This window comes from Octopus sinensis, linkage group LG24, assembly GCF_006345805.1.
Source record: "Octopus sinensis linkage group LG24, ASM634580v1, whole genome shotgun sequence".
In the NCBI taxonomy this organism is placed as follows: domain Eukaryota; kingdom Metazoa; phylum Mollusca; class Cephalopoda; order Octopoda; family Octopodidae; genus Octopus; species Octopus sinensis.
Genome location: NC_043020.1, coordinates 5,219,539 through 5,242,338, shown reverse-complemented (window position 1 = coordinate 5,242,338; position 22,800 = coordinate 5,219,539). Strand labels below are relative to the sequence as shown.

The following is a 22,800-nucleotide window of genomic DNA, read 5'->3' as shown; positions in this document are numbered from 1 at the left end:
TTGGTTGGTCCGAGGCTATAGTAGAAGCCACTTGCCCAAGGTGCTACGCAGTGGGACTGAACCCGGAACCATGTGGTTCGGAAGCAAGCTTCTTACCACACTTGCCACGTGCCTGCTCCTATTCCATGCATTGTGAAAGAGATAGAAATGCGATTTAGCAGATAAACTAGAAGATTTACGTTTCTTCTTCAAGAATGTGAGACCAGCATACCCACAAATAGATTTTGCTTCAGATCACAGGAATGCTCCTTTAAGAAAATGAGCTCAAGAATTTTGAAGTATTCATGATTAACCTGATTCAAAACACGCGATGTTGGCACCGTTCCAACCCTTTCCTGAACACTTGGAACATGTTCAAATACTCCCTTGGTTTACACATTGTTGCCGATAAAACAAATGACATATATAAAATAACAGCATAATTAAGGCGGAGCAATGGTGGGGGCGATCTGCAACGAGCGACGCTTTTATAGCGGTAGTATTTTTGGGTCTGTGGTATAAGCACGTGTAGGGGTGAGGGGCGACAAACTTAGGGGCTGTACTGGGCAGCACCACAGGCCAGTAACTCTTTACTCTTTTTCCTTGTTTCGGTCATTTGACTGCGGCCATGCTGGAGCACCGCCTTTAGTCGAGCAAATCGACCCCAGGACTTATTCTTTGTAAGCCTAGTACTTATGCTATCGGTCTCTTTTGCCGAACCGCTAAGTGACGGGGACGTAAACACACCACCATCGGTTGCCAAGCGATGTTCGGGGACAAACACAGATACACACACACACACACACATATGTTAAAAACTGCCGTTCAAACCGAAAAGATCCAAAAATCGAAGTAAACATCTTCCATCTTGCCCTTATTCTCCTTAAAATTTCAGTGACCATGACTTGGTATTTATCCACTGAACTCTTCAAATAGAACTACTCTTTTACCTCCTCGATTTCATCCCTTCCCACTCTATACAACCTTGTCTTAAGAATTCAAACCGCACGAAATTTGCTTCCACTCGATTCATTTTTAGTCTTAGTAACACAAATCTAAATCGATGCAAAGACGTTTAGAGTGATCTCCCTTGTTTCCATTAATTTCAGTGTTTCAACTTAAAATGGTTCATAAATTTTATTTAATACAATATTATTTAAGAGAACGTTCAAATAAATTCTCTTATCACCATAACAACGTACACATTATATAATTGAGACTTTAACCTCTGTCAGTTTTATTTGTGACCGACAAAAAAAAAAAAAGTATGTATAATTTTAATATTAACTTCTTTATGTAAATTTTTATATATTCTGAAATATAATACACAATTTAAAGGCTTATTAAACTATATTAAGATTATTTCTAGGCATTAAAAAAAAGCGCAATTTCTGGATCTTTTCGGTTTGACCGGCAGTTTTTAAAAATAATTTCCACGTAACTAAACACTTTTAAACTTCGTATAGTGGTAGAATGTGTTTATAAAACATCTTTTTCTCTTGGCTTTATTGAGAAAATTCTATAGTTTGTAAGATATTTGTTGTTTTTTTTCTTCAGTTTCTGCAATTTCAACCAATCAATGACGTCTATTGAGGTGAAAACATTCTGTGTGTGACAAGGCCGGCCGCTTTGAAATACAGGTACTACTCATTTTCGCCAGCTGAGTGGACTGAAGCAACATGAAATAAAGTGTCTTGCTCAAGGACTCAACGCGTCGCCGGGAATCGAACTCACGACCTTACAATCGTGAGCCAAATACCCTAACCACTAAGCCACGCGCCTTCACATACATATATATATACATACACACACACATATATATATATGTGTGTGTGTGTGTGTGCATATATATCTATGTGGAGGCACATGGCCTAGTGATTAGAGCAGCGGACTTGCGGTCGAGGGATCGCGGGTTCGAATCTCAGACCGGGCGATGTGTTTGTTTATGAGCGAATTACTAAAGCTCCACGCGGCCCCGGCAGAAGGTAATGGCGAAACTTCTGCTGACTCTTTCGCCACAACTTTCTCTCACTCTTTCCTCCTGCATCTTGCAGCTTACCTGCGACGGACCGGCGTCCTGTCCAGGTGGGGAACCTATACGCCAAGGAAACCGAGAAGGAACAAACAAAAATATATATCTATGCATATGTGGGTACAGGACGTCACCGACTGTGCAAAAAACATGAAATACGTGAACAAACGAGTTAAATACGTAAACCAGCGAGTGAAAAACTGGAAAACAGGAAAAGTAAACAAGTATATAAGAGTGGTTCTTGGCTGTGTGGTAAGAAGCTTGCTTCCCAACCACATGGTTCCACGTTCAGTCCCACTGCATGACACCTTAGGCAAGTGTCTTCAACTATAGCCTCGGGCCGACCAAAGTTTTTGTGAGTGGATGTGGGAGATGGAAACTAAAAGAAGCCCGTCACACACACACACACACACACACACACACACACACACACACACATATATATATATATATATATATATAGTGTTAATCCAAACAAGAAGGCACAAAAAAAACAACAACGCGAGGACGTGGAACAAATATAGTATTATTGGACGCTCAGGAAAGAAGGAGGGTTTGACGTTTCGAGCGGAGCTCTTCGTCGGAAACATAGGAGAAGGAAAGATCCAGAGAAGGGAAGACGGAGGAAAAAAAATCGCCAATGTTATTACTATACATGTGTGTGTTATTTTATTCTTTTACTTGCTTCATTTAATTTGACTGCGGCCATGCTGGAGCACTGCCTTCAGTCGAGCAAATCGCCCCCAGGACACCGCCTTTAGTCAAAAAAATCGACCCCAGGACTTATTCTTTGTAAGCCTAGTACTTATTCGACCGTTCTCTTTTGCCGAACCGCTAAGTTACGAGGACGTAAACACACCAACATCGGTTGCCAAGCGATGGAGGGGGACAAACGCAGACACACACACACACATGTTGGTGTGCTTACGTCCTCGTAACTTAGCGGTTCGGCAAAAGAGAACGGTCGAATAAGTACTAGGCTTACAAAGAATAAGTCCTGGGGGCGATTTGCTCGACTGAAGGCAGTGCTCCAGCATGGCTGCAGTCAAATTAACTGAAGCATAAAAGAACACACACACACACACATGTATAGTAATAACAACAATATGTACCAACGTGGAAACTCTACGATGTTAAGAGCGCGGGTTACTAACCTCAAATATCCATCGAATATAAATAAAGTACATAATTCCTCATCTCTTAAATATAGAACTATAAACTGTAAAAAGTTGTAAAAAAGATAAATAATTTTATAGACATTTCTGTTTGTTCCTCCACTCAATCCTTCGGTAAGGAAATTTCTCTGAACGAATTCTCTCTGCAAAGGTGAAGACTATAATGATGACATTTTAATTATCGATTATTTATTATTATGGTAACAAATGATGCGGCCAGCAGGCGGAATCGTTAGCAGACCGGACAAAATGCTTAGCGGCATTTCATCCGTCTTTACGTTTTGAGTTTAAATGTCGGAGAAATCTACTTTGCCTTTCATCCTTCCCGGTCGATAGAATAAGCACCAGTGGAACACTTGGATCAATATAATGAACTAGCGCGCCCCGTCCTTCCTCTAAAACTTGCTTGCCTTGTGCCAAAATCTGGAACTGTTATTATGGTGGCAATTTTTTAAAGAAAAACAATTATTTCCGGATCTTTTCGGTTTGACCGGCAGTTTTTTTAAATAATTTCCACGTAACTAAACACTTTTAAACTTCGTATACTGGTAGAATGTGTTTATAAAACATCTTTTTCTCTTGGCTTTATTGAGAAAATTCTATAGTTTGTAAGATATTTTTTGTTGTTTTTTCTTCAATTTCTGCAATTTCAACCAATCAATGACGTCTATTGAGGTGAAAACATTCTGTGCCGTATGAATATGTCCCTCGTTTAAGAAACAGATTGGGTTTATTTACATTTGTGAAGAAAAAAAAGATACCCTTCCCTCCACCCCTAACCCTAAAACAGATTGAAATGCAATAGATCGATATTAGGGTCATAATTATGGGTGACAATTTCATATGACACCGCTAGAAAAAACTGCCGTTCAAACCGAAAAGATCCTTACTCCCAAAGCGAATCTATCAGATGTGGTTTAAATGGGTACCAACAACGAAAATTCTTGTTAGAGTAACTATTTTCGAGAAGCGGACCACATGTGACATGACTCGTTACCAGACGGGCTGCAGTTCTAAAAAATCCAAGGTAATTTTTCGTTGGCGTGCCATTCAGATTGTCATGAGATTGTAGTTTGGCCTTTGACTATTCTGCTCATTTGGTGGCTCAACTCGGAGATTGTCCGAGGAAAATGATCAAACATAAACTGCGAATTAAAGAAACAAATGCAGAAAATAGAAGAGGCGAAACTACATGGCTTGATCTTACAATTTATTAAAAGCTATTCATTTAGCAGAGATGCTATTTGTAACAACAGATCGGACGATTATGAAGTAATCTGGAACGAAAGTGAAAGAAGCGGATGTATAAAAAAAGTGAAATTATTTTGTCAAACGAAATACGAAACTAAGATTTGGTGCGAAGGTGTAACAGTATCAAGATTTTGACTTAAACGATATCAAACACAGTCGGAATGTTGCTTTTTTTGCTTCTATTCCCGACTAACATCAGTATTTCTGTATAATATAACGATATCATTGATCTTTCTGTTTGGGAACATGGAATTGTTGGGGGTTTGGAAAATAAAAAAAAGTGAAGCTGAGAATGTACAAAAATATACTTGGATATCTAGAGAAAGCGAAACGAAAATGTAAATGCTTAAAACTTATTAAAAGCCATTGTGATATGTTCGTGTTTTCATCTTTCAACGACAACATTTAATTAACTTACGAAGGTTGAAGCATAGTAATACAAAACAAATTCAAATTTACAACTCGGTTAAGTCTCTTCAGTTAACTTTCAAAATAATATCGTTTACTTTTTGAAATGAGTTATTAATTTTCAATTACTTTTCCGTATATTTTTTATTTCATAAGAAATGCCTCATTTTCTACAATGCTACCTCCATTTATTAAGTTATGTCTTCGAGAAATTAAACAAGAAACCATAACGCTAACATTTACTAACTCACTTTTGAGCATTTTAGATATTCGTTTCGCTTACTCAAAAAAGCCAACTCCACTTTTGTACATACCCCATTTCTAATCCTGCGCTTTTAGAACCATAAATGCGAAATAACATCGAAAACATGTCCTGTGTGGAGAAGGGGCATCGAATATTTACTTCAATCTTTTCCCTCGGAGCTAAGGGCCGAGTTTCGGAATAGCTACCACTATCTTCTAGGGAAGGAATAGGATACAGAATTAGTTGTGATGGGAGTTTTCTTTATCTTTTTTTTTTCTTAGCGCATTCCGTCCCATAGGATGTTGTGATTGTGGTTACTTAATTGCCATGGAAACCGGGTAACCGGCCTTTCGTATCCTAGGAAGACAGCAAAAGGGGAAAAAAAAACAAGTGTTTTCTACTGATTTTTTTTTTGCAAAAATTGGCGTAACTTCGGTATAAGTACCGGAAGTACAGGATACATTTCAAGAAACTGTTTTTTTTTATATATGTGGGGGGTTAGGGGTGGAAGAAAAGGGTTTCTGTTATCTTCAGAAATGTAAACAAAGCCATTTCCAGTACTTACGGTACTTATACCGAAGGATCGCCCAAAAATTTCACTTCTGTTAATCCATACGATACATAAATATTTTTTTTAGATTGAAATTTGATCGGCACGTAGACAATTTTGTTGAGACTCGGTCATTTATTAACACGAGGAAAACACTCTAAAATAATTTTTATTCCTCCCCCCCCCAATAAGTCTCATTATTCCTTTTTACCATTAGGAACACCAGGCAGTAGAGTAGCTCTTTCGCTATTTATTCTACACGATACAAAAGTACGTTTTAGCTAACAGAGTCCTGATAATTCCGCGTCGAAGGCCGGTCATTCTTAACACGGTTTACTGCTGAAAAGCTAACACCGTGTGGCTGTCGTTTCAATTTCAAATCTTCAAAGAAAACTCGCCACAATTTTTTGTCTTTCTTCTTCGGCAGCGAATTTTTCAGTTTTTCAAGTGAGTTTCCCTTTTATTTTCAACCCCAGCCTTTAGGTATTTCTGCGTTTTATTAATATTTAAGTATATTTCGATAATTTTAATTTATTCAACACAAACAACATAAAACTTATCAAGTTTCATTATTTCTTTGTCGCACAAAATGCTTTACTCTTTTCTCTTTTTTTTACTTGTTTCAGTCATTTGACTGCGGCCATGCTGGAGCACCGCCTTTTAATCGAGCAACTCGACCCCGGGACTTATTCTTTGTAAGCCCAGTACTTATTCTATCGGTCTCTTTTGCCGAACCGCTAGGTGACGGGGATGTAAACACACCAGCATCGGTTGTCAAGCAATGCTAGGGGGACAAACACACAAACACATACATATATATATATATATATATATATATATATATGGGCTTCTTTCAGTTTCCGTCTACCAAATCCACTCACAAAGCATTGGTCGGCCCAGGGCTATAGTAGAAGACACTTGCCCAAGATGCCACGCAGTGGGACTGAACCCGGAACCATGTGGTTGGTTAGCAAGCTACTTACCACACAGCCACTCCTGCGCTTTGTTTCATTTTCATCCGTCTTTACGTTCTGTGTTCGAATTCTGTCGAGGTCGACTTCGCCTTTCATCCTCGGGGGGTCGATAAAATAGGTACCAGTTGAGGTACTGAGGGAGTCAGGGGTCGATTACATCGACCTACCCCCCCTCTCCCAGAAACTTGTTGGCCTTGTACCAAAATTTGAAACTAGTATTTCTTTACGTAACAAAGTTAGGTTACTACTAGCGAACAGTGGTCCCGGTGCGCGCACACGCATAGTCAGTCGCGCATCCGCGCTAGCTAGTCGTGACTAGTCGATCCTACAACGACTGCCTAGCAAATAAAACAAAATAATTGGCGATGTTTCGCTTGTCGTAGCACACGTTTCCGTCGATTTCCGTAAAAAATGTAAACACTGAATCGGCCATACATACATACATACACACATACATACACACACACATACATACACACACACACACACACACAGATACATACACACACACATACATACACACACACATACATAGATACATACACACACACATACATGCAGACATACATATACACATACACCGAGTAAAAAATTTCAGTTATCTCTCTCTTTCACACATTACTCTCTCTGTCTCTTCGCACACACTAACAGAAGCACTTCACTTACACAACATACTGTCTGTCTCCCACACCCCATCAAACACACACACGGGGACTTCAAAGAGAAATTTCCTCGTCATAAAATCGCTTCCTCTTAGTCTCTTTCGCTCTCATTACTTATGTAAAAAAATAAAAGTTTTTTACGGAAATCGACGGAGGAAATCGACGGAAACTTGTGCTACGACAAGCGAAACATCGCCAAATAATTTTTTTAAACAAAGTAAATAACACAAAAACACAAAGTAAGGATCGACTAGTCATGACTAGCTGGCGCGGATACGCGACTGCACGTGGGCGCGAATCGGGACCACTGTTCTCAAGTAGTACCCAAATTTATTAGCGCATCGGACAAAGTGCTTAGCGTTATTTCTTCCGGCCCTTTGCTTTCTGAGTTCAAATTCCACCGAGGTCAACTGCGTTCCATCTTTTTGGGGGTCGATAAAATAAGTACCAGTTATGCACTGGGGTCGATGTAATCCACTATCTGCCTCTCCGTCCCAAATTCCAGGCCTTGTCCCAGTCGCAGAAAGCATTACTGTTTATCATTGTTATATAACTCGTCGAACAAAATGCTTAGTGGCATTTCGTCCGGTGCTTTACGTTCTGGGTTCAAATCCCGCCAAGGTCAACTTTGGTTCTTATCCTGTCAGGGTCGATAAAAATTCAAGTACCAATTCAAGTACCATTGGGATCGATGTAATCGAACGACTCCTTTCTTTTATTCTTTTATCTGTTTCAGTCATTTGACTGCGGTCATGCTGGAGCACCGCTTTTAGTCGAGCAAATCGACCCCAGGACTTATTCTTTGTAAGCCTAGCACTTATTCTATCGGTTCTCTAGCCGAACCGCTAAGTGACGGGGATGTGAACACACTAGCATCGGTTGTCAAACGATGTCGGTTGGGGGACAAACACACACACACACACACACACACACATATATATATATATATATATATATATATATATATATATATATATATATATATACGACGGGCTTCTTTCAGTTTCCGTCTACCAAATCCGCTCATAAGGCTTTGGTCGGCCCGAGACTATAGTAGAAGACACTTGCCCAAGGTGCCACGCAGTGGGACTGAACCCGGAACCATGTGGTTGGTAAGCAAGCTACTTACCACACAACCACTCCTGCTATAGTTTTAAAAAATCGTTGTTGCATCGTCGGACAAAATGTTCAGTAAGATTTCTTCGTTTTTTTTAATAAAATTAAACTTCTAAATCGGAAAGATACCCGTTTCCAAACACGGGTTTTTCTAACGGACAAAGCTTCACGGTCCTACTTAAATATAGCGGTCCTCGATGCATCTACGAAACGATATAAAGGGGAGGTAACCCTGTGCACTGTTCGGGACCTCTATATTTAAGCAGTGCCCAGGTTCATTCCATTGGTCAAAAATATATAAATTTAAATGCATCTGTCTTGTTTATTATTAATTTTTCGAAAAAACATGAATGCGGTATTCATCATTTGCACACAAAACTACTTTTGTGGGGAAAATCTGTAAACGATCCATTGAGAACTGAAAAATCTTAAATACAGAGATCCCGAACAGTGGCACATTCGTAGCTAGTCGATCCTACAACGACTACCTGGCAAAGTAAATAAAACACAAAATGAATAATTTTTTTACACAGAGTAAAATAATTTTTTAAAAACAAAGTAAATAAAACACAAAAATACAAAGTAAATAATTTTTTAAACAAAGTAAATAAAACACAAAGTAAGGATCGACTAGTCACGACTAGCTGGCACGGATACTCGAGTGCGCGCACCTGGACCACTCTTCTTAAATAGTACCCATGTTTACAGCACCACAGCTGCAATTGGTAGTTATTTCTAGCTTTTCGTATATCATTACAGTTATTTCTAGCATTATGTATGCCAGAAGAGTGTACGAATAGTTTATGCAGAGTTACCTCTCTTTGAATGTGAATCAGAAGTAATGCCGAAACATCTTCACAGAAGGACATGACATGAATCATATGAAAATCTCTCTCTCTATGTATATAAAGCTGAAGTTGTCTGTGTGTGTGTGTGTGTGTGTGGCAGGTTTGGTAGCCTTCAACTAACACTATCTCCTCCGAGACCCTGTGGAAGAAAAAATTCAAATCGGATCATGTTAACACCAAAAATTATTTACATCAAAAAGGTGCTTTTTTTTCTATGAAAATCCCTTTTTTTTAACGATTTTTTGACTGCTGTGTCGCCATTTTTCGGTGTATTTCAACCAGAAAAATGTTCACTTAAAGAGAATAACAAGCTACATAATGCAAAATTTTTACTTTTCAAAAATTCCATTTCTAAAGGGTCGAAACAAACCCGAGCAACGCCGGGCGATACTGCTAGTATATTTATAACCCCCCACATAAATACGTACATAAATGCAGATCCACGAGAATGTATTGGGAGAAGGTTTTCCATAGTTTGATGCTCTTCACAGAATCTCCCTCTTCGAGCAAGGGAGGTAATAATCGCCCAATCAAAACAGCAAACCGCCTGGACATGTTTTGTGGGGGAAAGTGGAAACCAATGATACCGAAACGGTTGTTTTGTTTACAAAGGTCGGGCAACATGTCACAAAACCTGGTAAGGCTTCCGTGGTGGACTACGAGCAAATAACAAACATTGGCGTAACTTCGGTATAAGTACCAGATACATTTCAAGAAAGTGTTCTATATATGGGAGGTTAGGGTTACGGTTTAGAGTTAGGGGTGGGAGAAAAGGGTTTCTGTTATCTTCAGAAATGTAAACAAAGTCACGTGTGTACTTATACCGAAGGATCGTCCAAACATTAAATCAGTTACTGGTTTGAAAACCAGGGAGTGGAACGCATGTGTAAGATGTGAGGAAAATGAAATAATCGCTCTCACAAACATATAGGATGAGCTTCTTTTGGTTTCTGTCTACCAGATCCGCTTATAAGGCTTTGGTCAGCTTAGGGCTATTGTAGAAGACACTTGGCCAAGGTACCACACAGAGGGATTGAACCTGAAATCATGTCATTGAGAAGTGTACATAATTGTGTGTGTTTGTATGTATATGTATGTTGGCGTTTGGAAGGGCATCTGACTGTAAAAACCCTTCCAAAACTGACCTCACCTGTGCTTGTGCCACGTAAAAAAGCACTCAGTCAACTCTGCTGGATGGTTGGTGTTAGGAAGGGTATCCAGCCGTAAAAACCCTGCCAAAACAGACACAGTAGCCTGGGGTAGACTTCTGCCTGGCCAGCTCCTGTCAAACCGTCCAACTCATGCCATTGATGCCACCAAAAGTGAACAATATCAATGTTAAAGGCACAAAATTGTAAGGATCTTTTGGAAGTTGACTGATGAGAGCTATGAATTTTCCGTTCGTTAGGTTTTTGTTAGATTTTTAAATAAATAAATACATACATACATACATATATATATATATATCGTCATCATCATCATTTAATGTCTGCTTTCCATGCTAGCATGGGTTGGACGGTTTGACTGAGGACTGGCAAACCAGATGGCTGCACCAGGCTCTAGTCTTGATCTGGCAGAGTTTCTACAGCTGGGTGCCCTTCCTAACGCCAACCACTCCAAGAGTGTAGTGGGTGCTTTTACGTGCCAGTCAGGTGATGCTGGTAACGATTCCGCTCGAATGGTGTCTCTTACATGCCACCGGCACGGAAGCCAGTTAGCCGCTCTGGCAACGATCACGCTCGGATGGTGCTCTTAGCATGGGTTGGACGGTTTGACTGAGGACTGGCAAACCAGATGGCTGCACCAGGCTCTAGTCTTGATCTGGCAGAGTTTCTACAGCTGGGTGCCCTTCCTAACGCCAACCACTCCAAGAGTGTAGTGGGTGCTTTTACGTGCCAGTCAGGTGATGCTGGTAACGATTCCGCTCGAATGGTGTCTCTTACATGCCACCGGCACGGAAGCCAGTTAGCCGCTCTGGCAACGATCACGCTCGGATGGTGCTCTTAGCACCCTACTAGCACGGGGCACAAGTGCCAGTAAGGTGAAGCTATATATATATGAACAAAGACTTCGATCTACAATAGTTGCAGTCTATATTGTTTCTTAGAGAAAGAGATAATAAACGATAAATAATAAATATCAAAATTTTACTAAGTCTTTCAGAAATAACTAAATTAGAAATGCTTTTGTTTGTTTTATTTATGGTGTTCTCCCTTCAATAATCTATGTAAATAAGGGCCATTTTATATATATATCTCTTATTATAAAAGGCAGATTTTATCTGCCTCCCTTTGGGAGTTATACAAATCTACAATATAGGATTTCTTCAATTACAATTTACCTAGCAATTTTAAGAGTACAATGCAACGCGTCATGCCAGGTCCAGTTTTTAAAATTTAAACTCCAATTAAGCAAAATTTACAGAAAACTCACATTCTGGGTGTGTGTGTCAAATGCTTTTCTTAGTCTGGTTTACAGCACACGCAAAAGCACACACACACTGTGTAACGAATAAAATGAAACTAGATGTAATATTTGTTACTGTCCATGAACGCTGATAGATACATGAGTAAAATGTATGGGAAGCTAACAAATAAGAGTGAGTGAAAATGTTCTTGGAAGAGAGTAAATTTGAAGCTTGAGAACAATCAGATACATTTGCAACACATCTGTTGAAAATATATTATTCACACACATACATATACATATAACATACAGACAGACAGACAGATAGACAACACAACACACACACACACACACATGATCCAGCATGGCCACAACCTCAAGGCTGAAACATATAAAAGAATAACAGAATATAAATGTGTGCATGTGTGTGAGAGAGAGGTGTTTGTGTTATAGTATGTACGTATGTATGTATATATATATAATAATGCGGTTTTTTTCAACAGCTTGAACTAAATGTCAGAGGAGAATGGGATAAACTACTTATATTAACTTGCTATAAAAGCAGTAGTAATTTTATCTTGTCCTTATTCATAGTGCAAGTTTTGAAGAGTGCATTTCGATTTTAACAGCCTTTTTTTCAAAGCTATGTTGGAAGTAACAAAGGAGCATATTGGCATATTTTGCTTTATGAGTTCAATAAAGACAACAACGCAACGGAAAGTACAAGAAATATTAATGCAGTATATGGGGATTGGACAATAAGCGTAAGGCAGTGTCAAGGTGGTTCCAGAAATTCCGAGCCATAAACTACAGCCTAGAAGACAGAGCCTCATCCTGAAAGATCTGTAGAACTCGACAAGGACATCTGAAAACCTGGTGGAACAAAATCTCATCGTAACTGTTGAGGAACTAGCAGAGAAGCTTGGATTTGGTCATTCAACCATTCATTGAGACCTGTGTGCTATGAAAAGTCAGCAATTGGGTCAATGGGTTCCTCACGAACTTCCGAGTCTAATTGCATGCAGAGAGTGAATGTATGCTTTTCTTTGCTGTCACATCTCACCACTACTGCGCTATGTATATCTATATATATAAAACTGTAGTTGTGTGAGTGTCTGTCCCCTTCGATTTAGATTCCTAACTACTCCACATTTTTGCGGTGCAGTTTAACCAAATTCGGGTAGCTTATAGTCGTGATTCATATCGAGCCCGTCTGAGTATTAGCGCGCGTCTACGATGAGTCTACGATTTTAAAAATAATTTAACATCATTTTTTTATTCCATTTTTAATGCATAATTTTTCGTGTGTCGATGGCGGTGGAGTTGGCGTCCACGCTCACACCTGCACCTGTGGGAAGGGAGTGTAAGGAAATCAACGTCGTAATGCGTTGTCAAGGAGACCAGCGTTCTTTTAGAACGACTTCATGGCTTGAAGACACCCAAAACAGAAATGGCTAAGAAAGCGTCTACATGAGTCTACGATTTAAAAAAAAAATTTACCATCGTTTTTTTCCCAATTTAATGCATTTTTTCGCTATTATATAAGGGAAGTAACTCTCTAAAAATGTCTACGATGATGCAAAACGATTTAAAAAAATTTACCATCATATTTTTTCCATTTTTAATGCATTTTTTGCTATTTTTTGGCTATAACTCTCTAAAATGCTTATATAGTTATTTCCCTTACAAACCCGAGCAACGCCGGGCGATACTGCTAGTATATATATAAATGGTTCAACTGGAGGCTGCATAAGGTTCTAGTCTGATCTGGCAGTTTTCTACAGCTGGATGCCCTTCCTAACACCAACCACTCCGAGAATCTATATGATGAGGATATATATATATGTGTGTGTGTGTGAAAAATCAAATGGAAATTGTAGTTGTGATACCTGTGCCGGTGGCACGTAAAAAGCAAGATCCGAACATGCCCGATGCCAGCACTGCCTTGACTGGCTTCCCTGCCAGTGGCACATAAAAAGCTGATTATAGTCATTGCTAGCCTCCTCTGGCCCCTGTGCCAATGACATGTAAAAAACACCCACTACACTCATGGAGTGGTTGGCATCAGGAAGGACATCCAGCTGTAGAAACTCTGCCAGATCAGACTGGAGCTTGGTGCAGCCTCATGGCTTCCCAGACCCCGGTCAAACCGCCCAACCCATGCCAGCATGGAAAACGGATGTTAAACGATGGTGATGATGATCATGTGCACTTGTGTGCCCTTGTCATGAGATTGAATGATTGTTATAAGCAAGCATCACTGTCATAAAGACATTTGCCTTAATTTCCAGTCTTCTGTGAAAACATGTCTGGCCTGGCTTGAAGACAGGTGAAGGTTGATGACAGCAAAGGTTTCTGGCCGTAGAAAATCTGTATTGACAAATTCTATTAGACACATGCATGAGAAAGTGAACGTTAAATCATGATATGTGTATACTCTCTCTTTTACTTGTTTCAGTCATTTGACTATGGCCATGCTGGAGCACTGCCTTAGTCAAGCAAATCAACCCCAGGACTTATTCTTTGTAAGCCTAGTACTTATTCTATCGATTTTTTTTTTGCCGAACTGCTAAGTTATGGGGGATGTAAACACACCAGCATCGGTTGTCAAGCGATGCTGGGGGGACAAACAGACACAAACACACACACACACACACATATATATACGACGGGATTCTTTCAGTTACCATCTACCAAATCCACTCACAAGGCTTTGGTCGGCCCGAGGCTATAGCAGAAGACACTTGCCCAAGGTGCCACGCAGTGGGACTGAACCCCGAACCATGTGGTTGGAAAGCAAGCTACTTACCACACAGCCACTCCTGCACCTATGTGTGTATTCAAATATATGTACATGTGTGTATAAATATGTATGTGTGTATGGTGGTGTGTAAAATTACCCTGTACACTCTGTAAAGTGGTTAGTGCTAGGAAGGTCATCGAGCTGTAGAAACTAAGCCAAAACAGACATGGACCCTGGTCAGTTCTTGTCAAACCGTCCAACTCATGCCAGCATGGAAAAACAGACGTTTAATGATGGTGATGATATACACGGGTTATAAGGTACATGAAAGGAATTTTTGTTTTCCCTTTTGGGGTTGTGAATCTGTTCTTTCATTTTGTGTTGTTTTTTTCGTTTTTTTTTCTTCTACAGGTTCCTCACATTAAACTGCTTCAATGGAAATCACAACTGACCACAATTCATCAATTTCTCCTGATTATACTGTACCTATTATCAATGTTCATGCTGACAACTTCAAATCCTTATGGCCATCCATACTTCTTGCTGTCAGAGGATCCACGTTCCTTGCACTCGACACTGTAAGCATTCCCTGATGTTTCTATCACTTCTGTCAGCTTCAGTTTGGAAACAACTGGTCTTTTCTTTATATTTTGTTATCGAAATCGATCAAAAATCAAATGGAAATTGTAGTTGTGATACCAGTGCTGGTGGGACATAAGAGAACCATCCGAAACGGGGTTGTTGCCAGCGCTGCCTCGACTGGCCTCCGTGCCGGTGGCACGTAAAAAGCACCAACTGATCGTGGCCGATTTGCCAGCCTCGCCTGACACCTGTACCAGTAGCACGTAAAAGAACCATTCGAACGTGGCCGTTGCCAGCGCCACCTCGACTGGCCTCTATGCTGGTGGCACGTAAAAAGCACCGATCAAAAATCAATGGAAATTGTAGTTGTGATACCAGTGCCGGTGGCACATAAAAGAACCATCCGAATGTGGCCATTGCCAGCGCCGCCTCGACTGGCCTCCGTGCTGGTGGCACGTAAAAGAACCATTCGAACGTGGCCGTTGCCAGCGCCACCTCGACTGGCCTCTATGCCGGTGGCACGTAAAAAGCACCGATCAAAAATCAATGGAAATTGTAGTTGTGATACCAGTGCCGGTGGCACATAAAAGAACCATCCGAATGTGGCCATTGCCAGCGCCGCCTCGACTGGCCTCCGTGCTGGTGGCACGTAAAAGAACCATTCGAACGTGGCCGTTGCCAGCACCGCCTCGTCTGGCCTCCCTGCCGGTGGCATGTAAAAAGCACCATCCAATCATGGATGTTGCCAGCCTCGCCTGGCATGTAAAATGCACCCACTACACTCACGGAGTGGTTAGCGTTAGGAAGGGCATCCAGCTGTAGAAACACTGCCAGATCAGACTGGGCCTGGTGCAGCCTCCTGGCTTCCCAGACCCCAGTCGAACCGTCCAACCCATGCTAGCATGGAAAGCGGAGGTTAAACGATGATGATGAGGAAGATGATTATTATTATTATTATTATTTTTTTTGCTTCTGAATTACGATTCCATTGCATACATGTCACATTGGTCATGTGTATTGTTCCACAATCCTTCATTGACAAATGCTCCTTCTATAGAATTTAATAGATTTGGGAGGGTAGTGGAGATAGGTGAGAGAGACAAAGTGTAGGGATCATAACTGATTGAGGGTACATCGAAAGTACCCTTGATTCAGAAACAAATGTCGCATTCTCTCAATTAGGAATTTGAAACCTGAATCCATCTTTTTACATCATCCAAGGAATTGCAATTTTTACCATTAAGACTATTCTGCAGAGACCTGAATAAGTGGAAATCCGAAGGAGCAATATCTGGTGAATATGGGGGGTGGGGTAACACATCCCAGCCGAGCCGCAGCAATTTTTGTCTTGTTCCCGAAGCATCAAGTGCCGAAAAGGAACTTTCTTATTTTCCATTTTTAAAGGGTTACAGAATTAACACAGGTTATAGGAACATAAACCTTCTTCCACGAAAAGATAGCTTAAACTGTGCTCTAAATGAAGGTGTAGTCAAATCCTATTTTATGGACTCAACCATATTCTAAAATAAGCCGAAAGGTAAGCTACTATAAATCGGCATGAACTTTCCGGACAACCGAATATTTTTCCCCATCTCTGTATAACTTGCTTCATCCTGATTGTCTCCCATCCATGATGTATTCTGTACCTGCAACAGCCAGTCCTTTTGTCTATGCACATGTATTTATTTCTTTACTGCCCACAAGGGGCTAAACATAGAGGGGACAGACAAAGGGATTAAGTCAATTACATCGACCCCAGTGCGAAACTGGTACTTTATTTTTCGACCCCGAAAGGATGAAAGGCAAAGTCGACCTCGGCGGAATTTGAACTCAGAACGTAACGACAGACGAAATACGGCTACGCATTTCGCCCGGTGTGCTAATGTTTCTGCCAGTTATCTAATATTTACACTTTTGGCAAACAAGAGACTGATCTCGAATGCCTTTCCAGTTTCACCTCTGAACATCAAGGAAGCAAATCCTAGCTCCTGGTGGCTTCTTTTTCCAAAAACCATGTCAAAAGCTAACAGAACAGACCCCTGCCTGGTCTGTAGTGAGTTAGGTTTTATCTTTCTCATGAAAATATACTGTCTGTGTGTCACCATTATACAATACCTGTTTGTGTTGCTTCATTATCAACCTCAGCGTAATTAAAGGGAGGATGGAAAAGAATGAACATCACAAAATCTCATTTGCCGTAACTCCTATAAATCGATTCTTTTATTCTTTTACTTGTTTCAGTCATTTGGCTGCGGCCATGCTGGAGTACTGCCTTTCAGTCGAACAAATCGACCCCCAGGACTTATTCTTTGTGAGCCTGGTACTTATTCTATCAGTCTCTTTTCTCAAACCGCTAAGTTATGGGGGTGTAAACACACCAACATCAGCTGTCAAGCGATCGTAGGGGGGACAAACATAAACACACACATACACACACACACACACACATATAATTGCAGCGTGGAAGGTGGTTATAAGCCATTTAAGAAACACACAAAACCGTTAGATTCACTTCAACATTTAAATTTAATTTGCCAAAATATTTTCGTTGCTTTCAGACCACGACCTGATCACTGACAAATTTCCATGCTGTATATATATGAGTCGTCATGATAGATCGTTAGCCACTACACACATTTTTTTCTCTCCTTGTTTTTTCTGTGTCCCTTTCTGTAGAAGAGCGTAGGCTCGAAACGTAAAAGACTTTTTCTATTCCTGAGCGTTATACTAATACATCTGTTTGTTTTGTACACCACCTGTCTTCGTCTTTTGTTTTTTTCGTAAACTCTCCCTATATATATGTGTGTGTGTGTATATATATATATATATATATATATGTGTATATATATATACACATGATGGGTTTCTTTCAATGTTAACTTTTCTAAAATTTTTCTTTCTACAGGAGATGAGTGGCTTAGGGGACCGAAAATCTTTATTGGCCAAGTAAGTTATAGTTCTTTGTTGTAACACAGCATCCATGTCACACTCTGACAATGTAACACAGTACCCTTGTTGTATACTGACATTGTAACAGGGTATCCATGCTACACCCTGCTGTTGTAACACCATTCATGTTACACTCTGATTTTGTAACACAGCATCCATGTCACACGCTGATAATATAACATTGCCCTTGTTATACACTGGCATTGTAACATGGTAACCATGTTACACACTGTAATTGTAACACGGTAACCATGTTACACACTGACATTGTAACACAGTGTTGATATTGTCTTGTAAGCTGCATGGCAATCTCATTAGTGCTAGCGACATAGAAAGCACTCAATCCATGCAGTAAAGTAGAAAGGGTATCATGCTGTAGAAACCCTACAAAAGTAGACATTGGGGCTTGATGCAATCATTGGACCCATCAAGTCTTTTTTCTACTCTAGGCACAAGGCCTGAAATTTTGTGGGGAGAGGGCTAGTCGATTTAGATCGACCCCAGTACGCAACTGGTACTTAATTTATCGACCTCGAAAGGATGAAAGGCAAAGTCGACCTCGGCGGAATTTGAACTCAGAGCGTAAAGACAGACGAAATACTGCTAAGCATTTCGCCCGGCGTGCTAACGTTTCTGCCAGCTCGCCGCCTTTTGGACCCATCAAGTCTTGTCAAACCATCCAACTTGTTCGATCAAGGAATGAGTTTGGAGTAACAAGTGACCAAGACCTTTTGTAATATGCCACGCTTGAGAAGATCTGTCAAGCCAAGTGAGATTGTACTTGTGACCGATGCCGGTGTTTCATAACTGGCACGTAAAAAGCACCCACTATGCTCTTGGAGTGGTTGGCATTAGGAAGGGCATCCAGCTGAGGAAACCTTGCCAAATCAGACTGGAGCTTGGTGCAACTTCCCAGCTTACTCTTTTTACTCTTTTACTTGTTTCAGTCATCTGACTGCAGCCATGCTGGAGCACCGCCTTTTAAATCGAGCAGCTCGACCCCGGGACTTATTCTTTTGTAAGCCTAGTACTTATTCTATCGGCCTCTTTTGCCGAACTGCTAAGTGACGGGGACATAAACACACCAGCATCAGTTGTCAAGCAATGCTAGGGGGAACAAACACAGACACACAAACACACACACACACGCATATATATATATCATCATCATCATCGTTTAACGTCCGTTTTCCGTGCTAGCACGGGTTGGACGGTTCAACCGGGGTCTGGGAAGTCAGGGGCTGCTCCAGGCTCCAGTCTGATCTGGCAGAGTTTCTACGGCTGGATGCCCTTCCTAACGCCAACCACTCCGCGAGTGTAGTGAGTGCTTTTTATATATATATATATATATATATATATATATATATATATATACAACGGGCTTCTTTCAGTTTCCGTCTACCAAATCCACTCACAAGGCCTTGGTCGGCCCGAGGCTATAGTAGAAGACACCTGCCCAAGGTGCCATGCAGTGGGACTGAACCCGGAACCATGTGGTTGGTAAACAAGCTACTTACCACACAGCCACTCCTGCGCCTATCAGTTTTCAGTCGAACTGCCCGACCCATGCCAGCATGGAAAAACAGACGATGACAATTATATCCTGTGCACCCCTTTGTCTTATTCCAGGTGTGTCGAAGAGCGATACAAGGCAATGAGCAGCGCTGCTCGGTCCCGTTCCGTCCTCTCGTTTGGGCTCTCCTGTTTCAAGCTGCAACAGGTGGAAACGGTCGACCGGACGGACAAGAAGAATGGAGGCCCAGAGGAGGAGGAGGTCCGCGGGACGAGGAAGGTGAAGGAATGGAAATACGTCGTCCAGAACTACGACATTGCGCTCCTGTGTTTCGACGAGTACGTGGTGGAACCGAGGTCAATGCAGTTCCTCATAGACCACGGGTTCGATTTCAACAGACAGTTCTCAAAGGGTTCTCAGTATTATCGTGGCAACGATAGAGTAAGTATGGCTGTCCTTCCTTCTTTCCTTTCTTCCTTCCTTCTTTCTTGCCTTCCTTCCTTCCTTCTTTCCTTCCTTCCTTCCTTCCTTCCTGCCTTCCTTCCTTCCTTCTTTCCTTCCTTCCTTCCTTCCTTCCTTGCTTCTTTTCTTCCTTCCGTCCTTCGTTCCTTCATTCATTCCTTCCTTCCTTCCTTTCCTTCCTTCTTTCCTTGCTTTCCTTCCTTCCTTCGTTCCCTTCCTTCCTTCCTTCCTTCGTTCCCTTCCTTCCTTCCTTCCTTCCTTCCTTCCTTCCTGCTTTCCTTCCTTCCTTCCTTCCTTCCTTCCTCCCTCCCTTCCTTCCTTCCTCCCTCCCTTCCTTCCTTCCTTCCTTCCTTCATCCCTCCCTTCTTTCCTTCCTTCCGTCCTTCGTTCCCTTCCTTCCTTCCTTCCTTTCCTTCCTTCCTTCGTTCCCTTCCTTCTTTCCTTCTTTCCTTCCTTCCTTCTTTCCTTCCTTCCTTCCTTCTTTCCTTCGTTCCCTTCCTTCCTTCTTTCCTTCTTTCCTTCCTTCCTTCCTTCCTTTGTTCCCTTCCTTCTTTCCTTCGTTCCTTCTTTCCTTCCTTCCTTCCTTCCCTTCTTTCCCTTCCTTCCTTCCATCTTTCCTTCCTTCCTTCCTCCCTTCCTCTCTTCCTTCCTTCTTTCCACCCTCCTTCTTCCCTTCCTTCCTTCCTCTCCTGTTTTCATTCCTTCTTTCTTCCTTTCTAAATAAAAGGTGGTGGGTTGGTACATAGAAAGCACCCATTCCTAAGAAGGCCACCCAACCATAAAAAACCATGCCACAACAGACATTGGAGCTTGATGCAGTTCTTGGATGCTCGATCTTGTCAAAAGTCAAACCGTCCGACCCATGCCAGCAGGGAACATGGACGTTAAATGATGATGATATCATTCATCATCATCATCATCATTTAGCATCCTTTTCCCATGCTGGCATGGGTTGGATGGTTTTGCCAGGAGCTGACAAGACCAAGAACCACATCAGGTTCCATAATCTGTTTTCGCATGGTTTCAACAGCTGGAAGAGGCCCTTCCCAACATGAAGTACTTTACAATGTACTGGATGTTTTTTACATGGCACCATCACCAATTCTTTTTACGTGACATCATCATCAATGCTTTTAATGTGGCACCATCACCAGTGTTTTTAATGTGGCACCATCATCAGTGCCTTTTACATGGCACCATCACCCGTGCTCTTAATGTGGCATCATTACCAGTGCTTTTCACGTGGAACCATCACCATTGCTTTTAATGTGGCACTATCACCTGTGTTTTTAATGTGGCACTATTACCATTGCTTTTCATGTGGAACTATCACCAATGCTTTTAATGTGGCACCATTACCATTGCTTTTAATGTGGCACCATCACCGGTGCTTTAATGTGGCACCATCACCAGTGCTTTTTACACGGCACCATCACCCGTGCTTTTAATGTAGTACCATCACCAGTGCTTTTAATGTGGCACCATCACCAGTGCTTTTAATGTGACACCATCACCCGTGCTTTTAATGTAGCACCATCACCGGTGCTTTTAATGTAGTACCATCACCAGTGCTTTTAATGTGGCACCATCACCAGTGCTTTTAATGTAGCACCATCACCAGTGCTTTTAATGTAGTACCATCACCAGTGCTTTTAATGTGGCACCATCACCAGTGCTTTTAATGTAGCACCATCACCGGTGCTTTTAATGTAGTACCATCACCAGTGCTTTTAATGTGGCACCATCACCAGTGCTTTTAATGTAGTACCATCACCAGTGCTTTTAATGTGGCACCATCACCAGTGCTTTTAATGTAGCACCATCACCGGTGCTTTTAATGTAGTACCATCACCAGTGCTTTTAATGTGGCCCCATCACCGGTGCTTTTAGTGTAGTACCATCACCCGTGCTTTTAATGTGGCACCATCACCAGTGCTTTTAATGTGACACCATCACCCGTGCTTTTAATGTAGCACCATCACCCGTGCTTTTAATGTAGTACCATCACCAGTGCTTTTAATGTGGCACCATCACCAGTGCTTTTAATGTAGTACCATCACCAGTGCTTTTAATGTGGCACCATCACCAGTGCTTTTAATGTAGCACCATCACCCGTGCTTTTAATGTAGTACCATCACCCGTGCTTTTAATGTAACACCATCACCCGTGCTTTTTATGTGGCATCATTACCAGTGTTTTTCATGTGGCATCATTACCAGGGCTTTTCATGTGGATCCATCTCCATCGCTTTAATGTGGCATCATTACCAGTGCTTTTAATGTAGCACCATCATCAATGCTTTTGACGCCTATCCATCACCATTGCTTTTTATGTGGCACTGGCCCCAGCATATGATACACTTTGCAGTGAATATTCACTAAATCCTCTCTCACCTCTGTCTGTGTTTGTCTTTCAGGATCACCATGACATCAGTAAACCGTCAGTAAGGGATCTTTTCAATGAAATTCTTCTCGCCAACGTGCCAATAGTCTTACACAATGGCATCATTGATTTGGTATTCTTGCATCAGAATTTCTACTGTGATCTGCCGCTGAAGTTTAACACTTTTGTCTCGAATCTATCCGAAATGTTTTCAGCTGGGATCTTTGACACAAAATATCTCATTGAATATGTAATGAGGATGTCGGCTTCGTATTTGCTCTATGTTTTCAAGAAATGGTGAGATTTAATCTTAATTGTTCTTTCTTACTAATTTCTATTTGATTGTTTTACTTGTTAACTTTTTTTTATTTTTAATTACTTGCATGTGGCTGTGTGGTAAGAAGCTTGCTTCCCAACCACATGGTTCTGGGTTCAGTCCCACTGCGTGGCACCTTGGGCAAGTGTCTTCTACTATAACCTCAGGCCGACCAAAGCCTTGTGAGTGGATTTGGTAGACGGAAACT

General features: G+C 41.3%; 1 protein-coding gene across 4 annotated transcripts in view; it reads left to right on the top strand.

Moving 5' to 3' along the window:
- Positions 1-5,729: 5,729 nt before the first annotated feature.
- The window catches only part of LOC115223944 (target of EGR1 protein 1-like), a 29,598-nt gene continuing 12,527 nt past the window's right edge, over positions 5,730-22,800 (top strand). For 2 of the 4 annotated variants that reach the window (XM_036512697.1, XM_036512699.1), the window contains exons 1-5: positions 5,730-6,086; positions 14,800-14,966; positions 17,876-17,916; positions 19,549-19,873; positions 22,311-22,573. In XM_036512697.1, the coding sequence (XP_036368590.1) occupies positions 14,823-14,966; positions 17,876-17,916; positions 19,549-19,873; positions 22,311-22,573 (773 nt within the window). In that variant the 5' untranslated portion in view covers positions 5,730-6,086; positions 14,800-14,822. Of the gene's footprint in view, positions 6,123-14,799; positions 14,967-17,875; positions 17,917-19,548; positions 19,874-22,310; positions 22,574-22,800 lie in introns of all 4 variants that reach the window. The other 2 variants (XM_036512696.1, XM_029794690.2) reach the window with 2 other exon arrangements.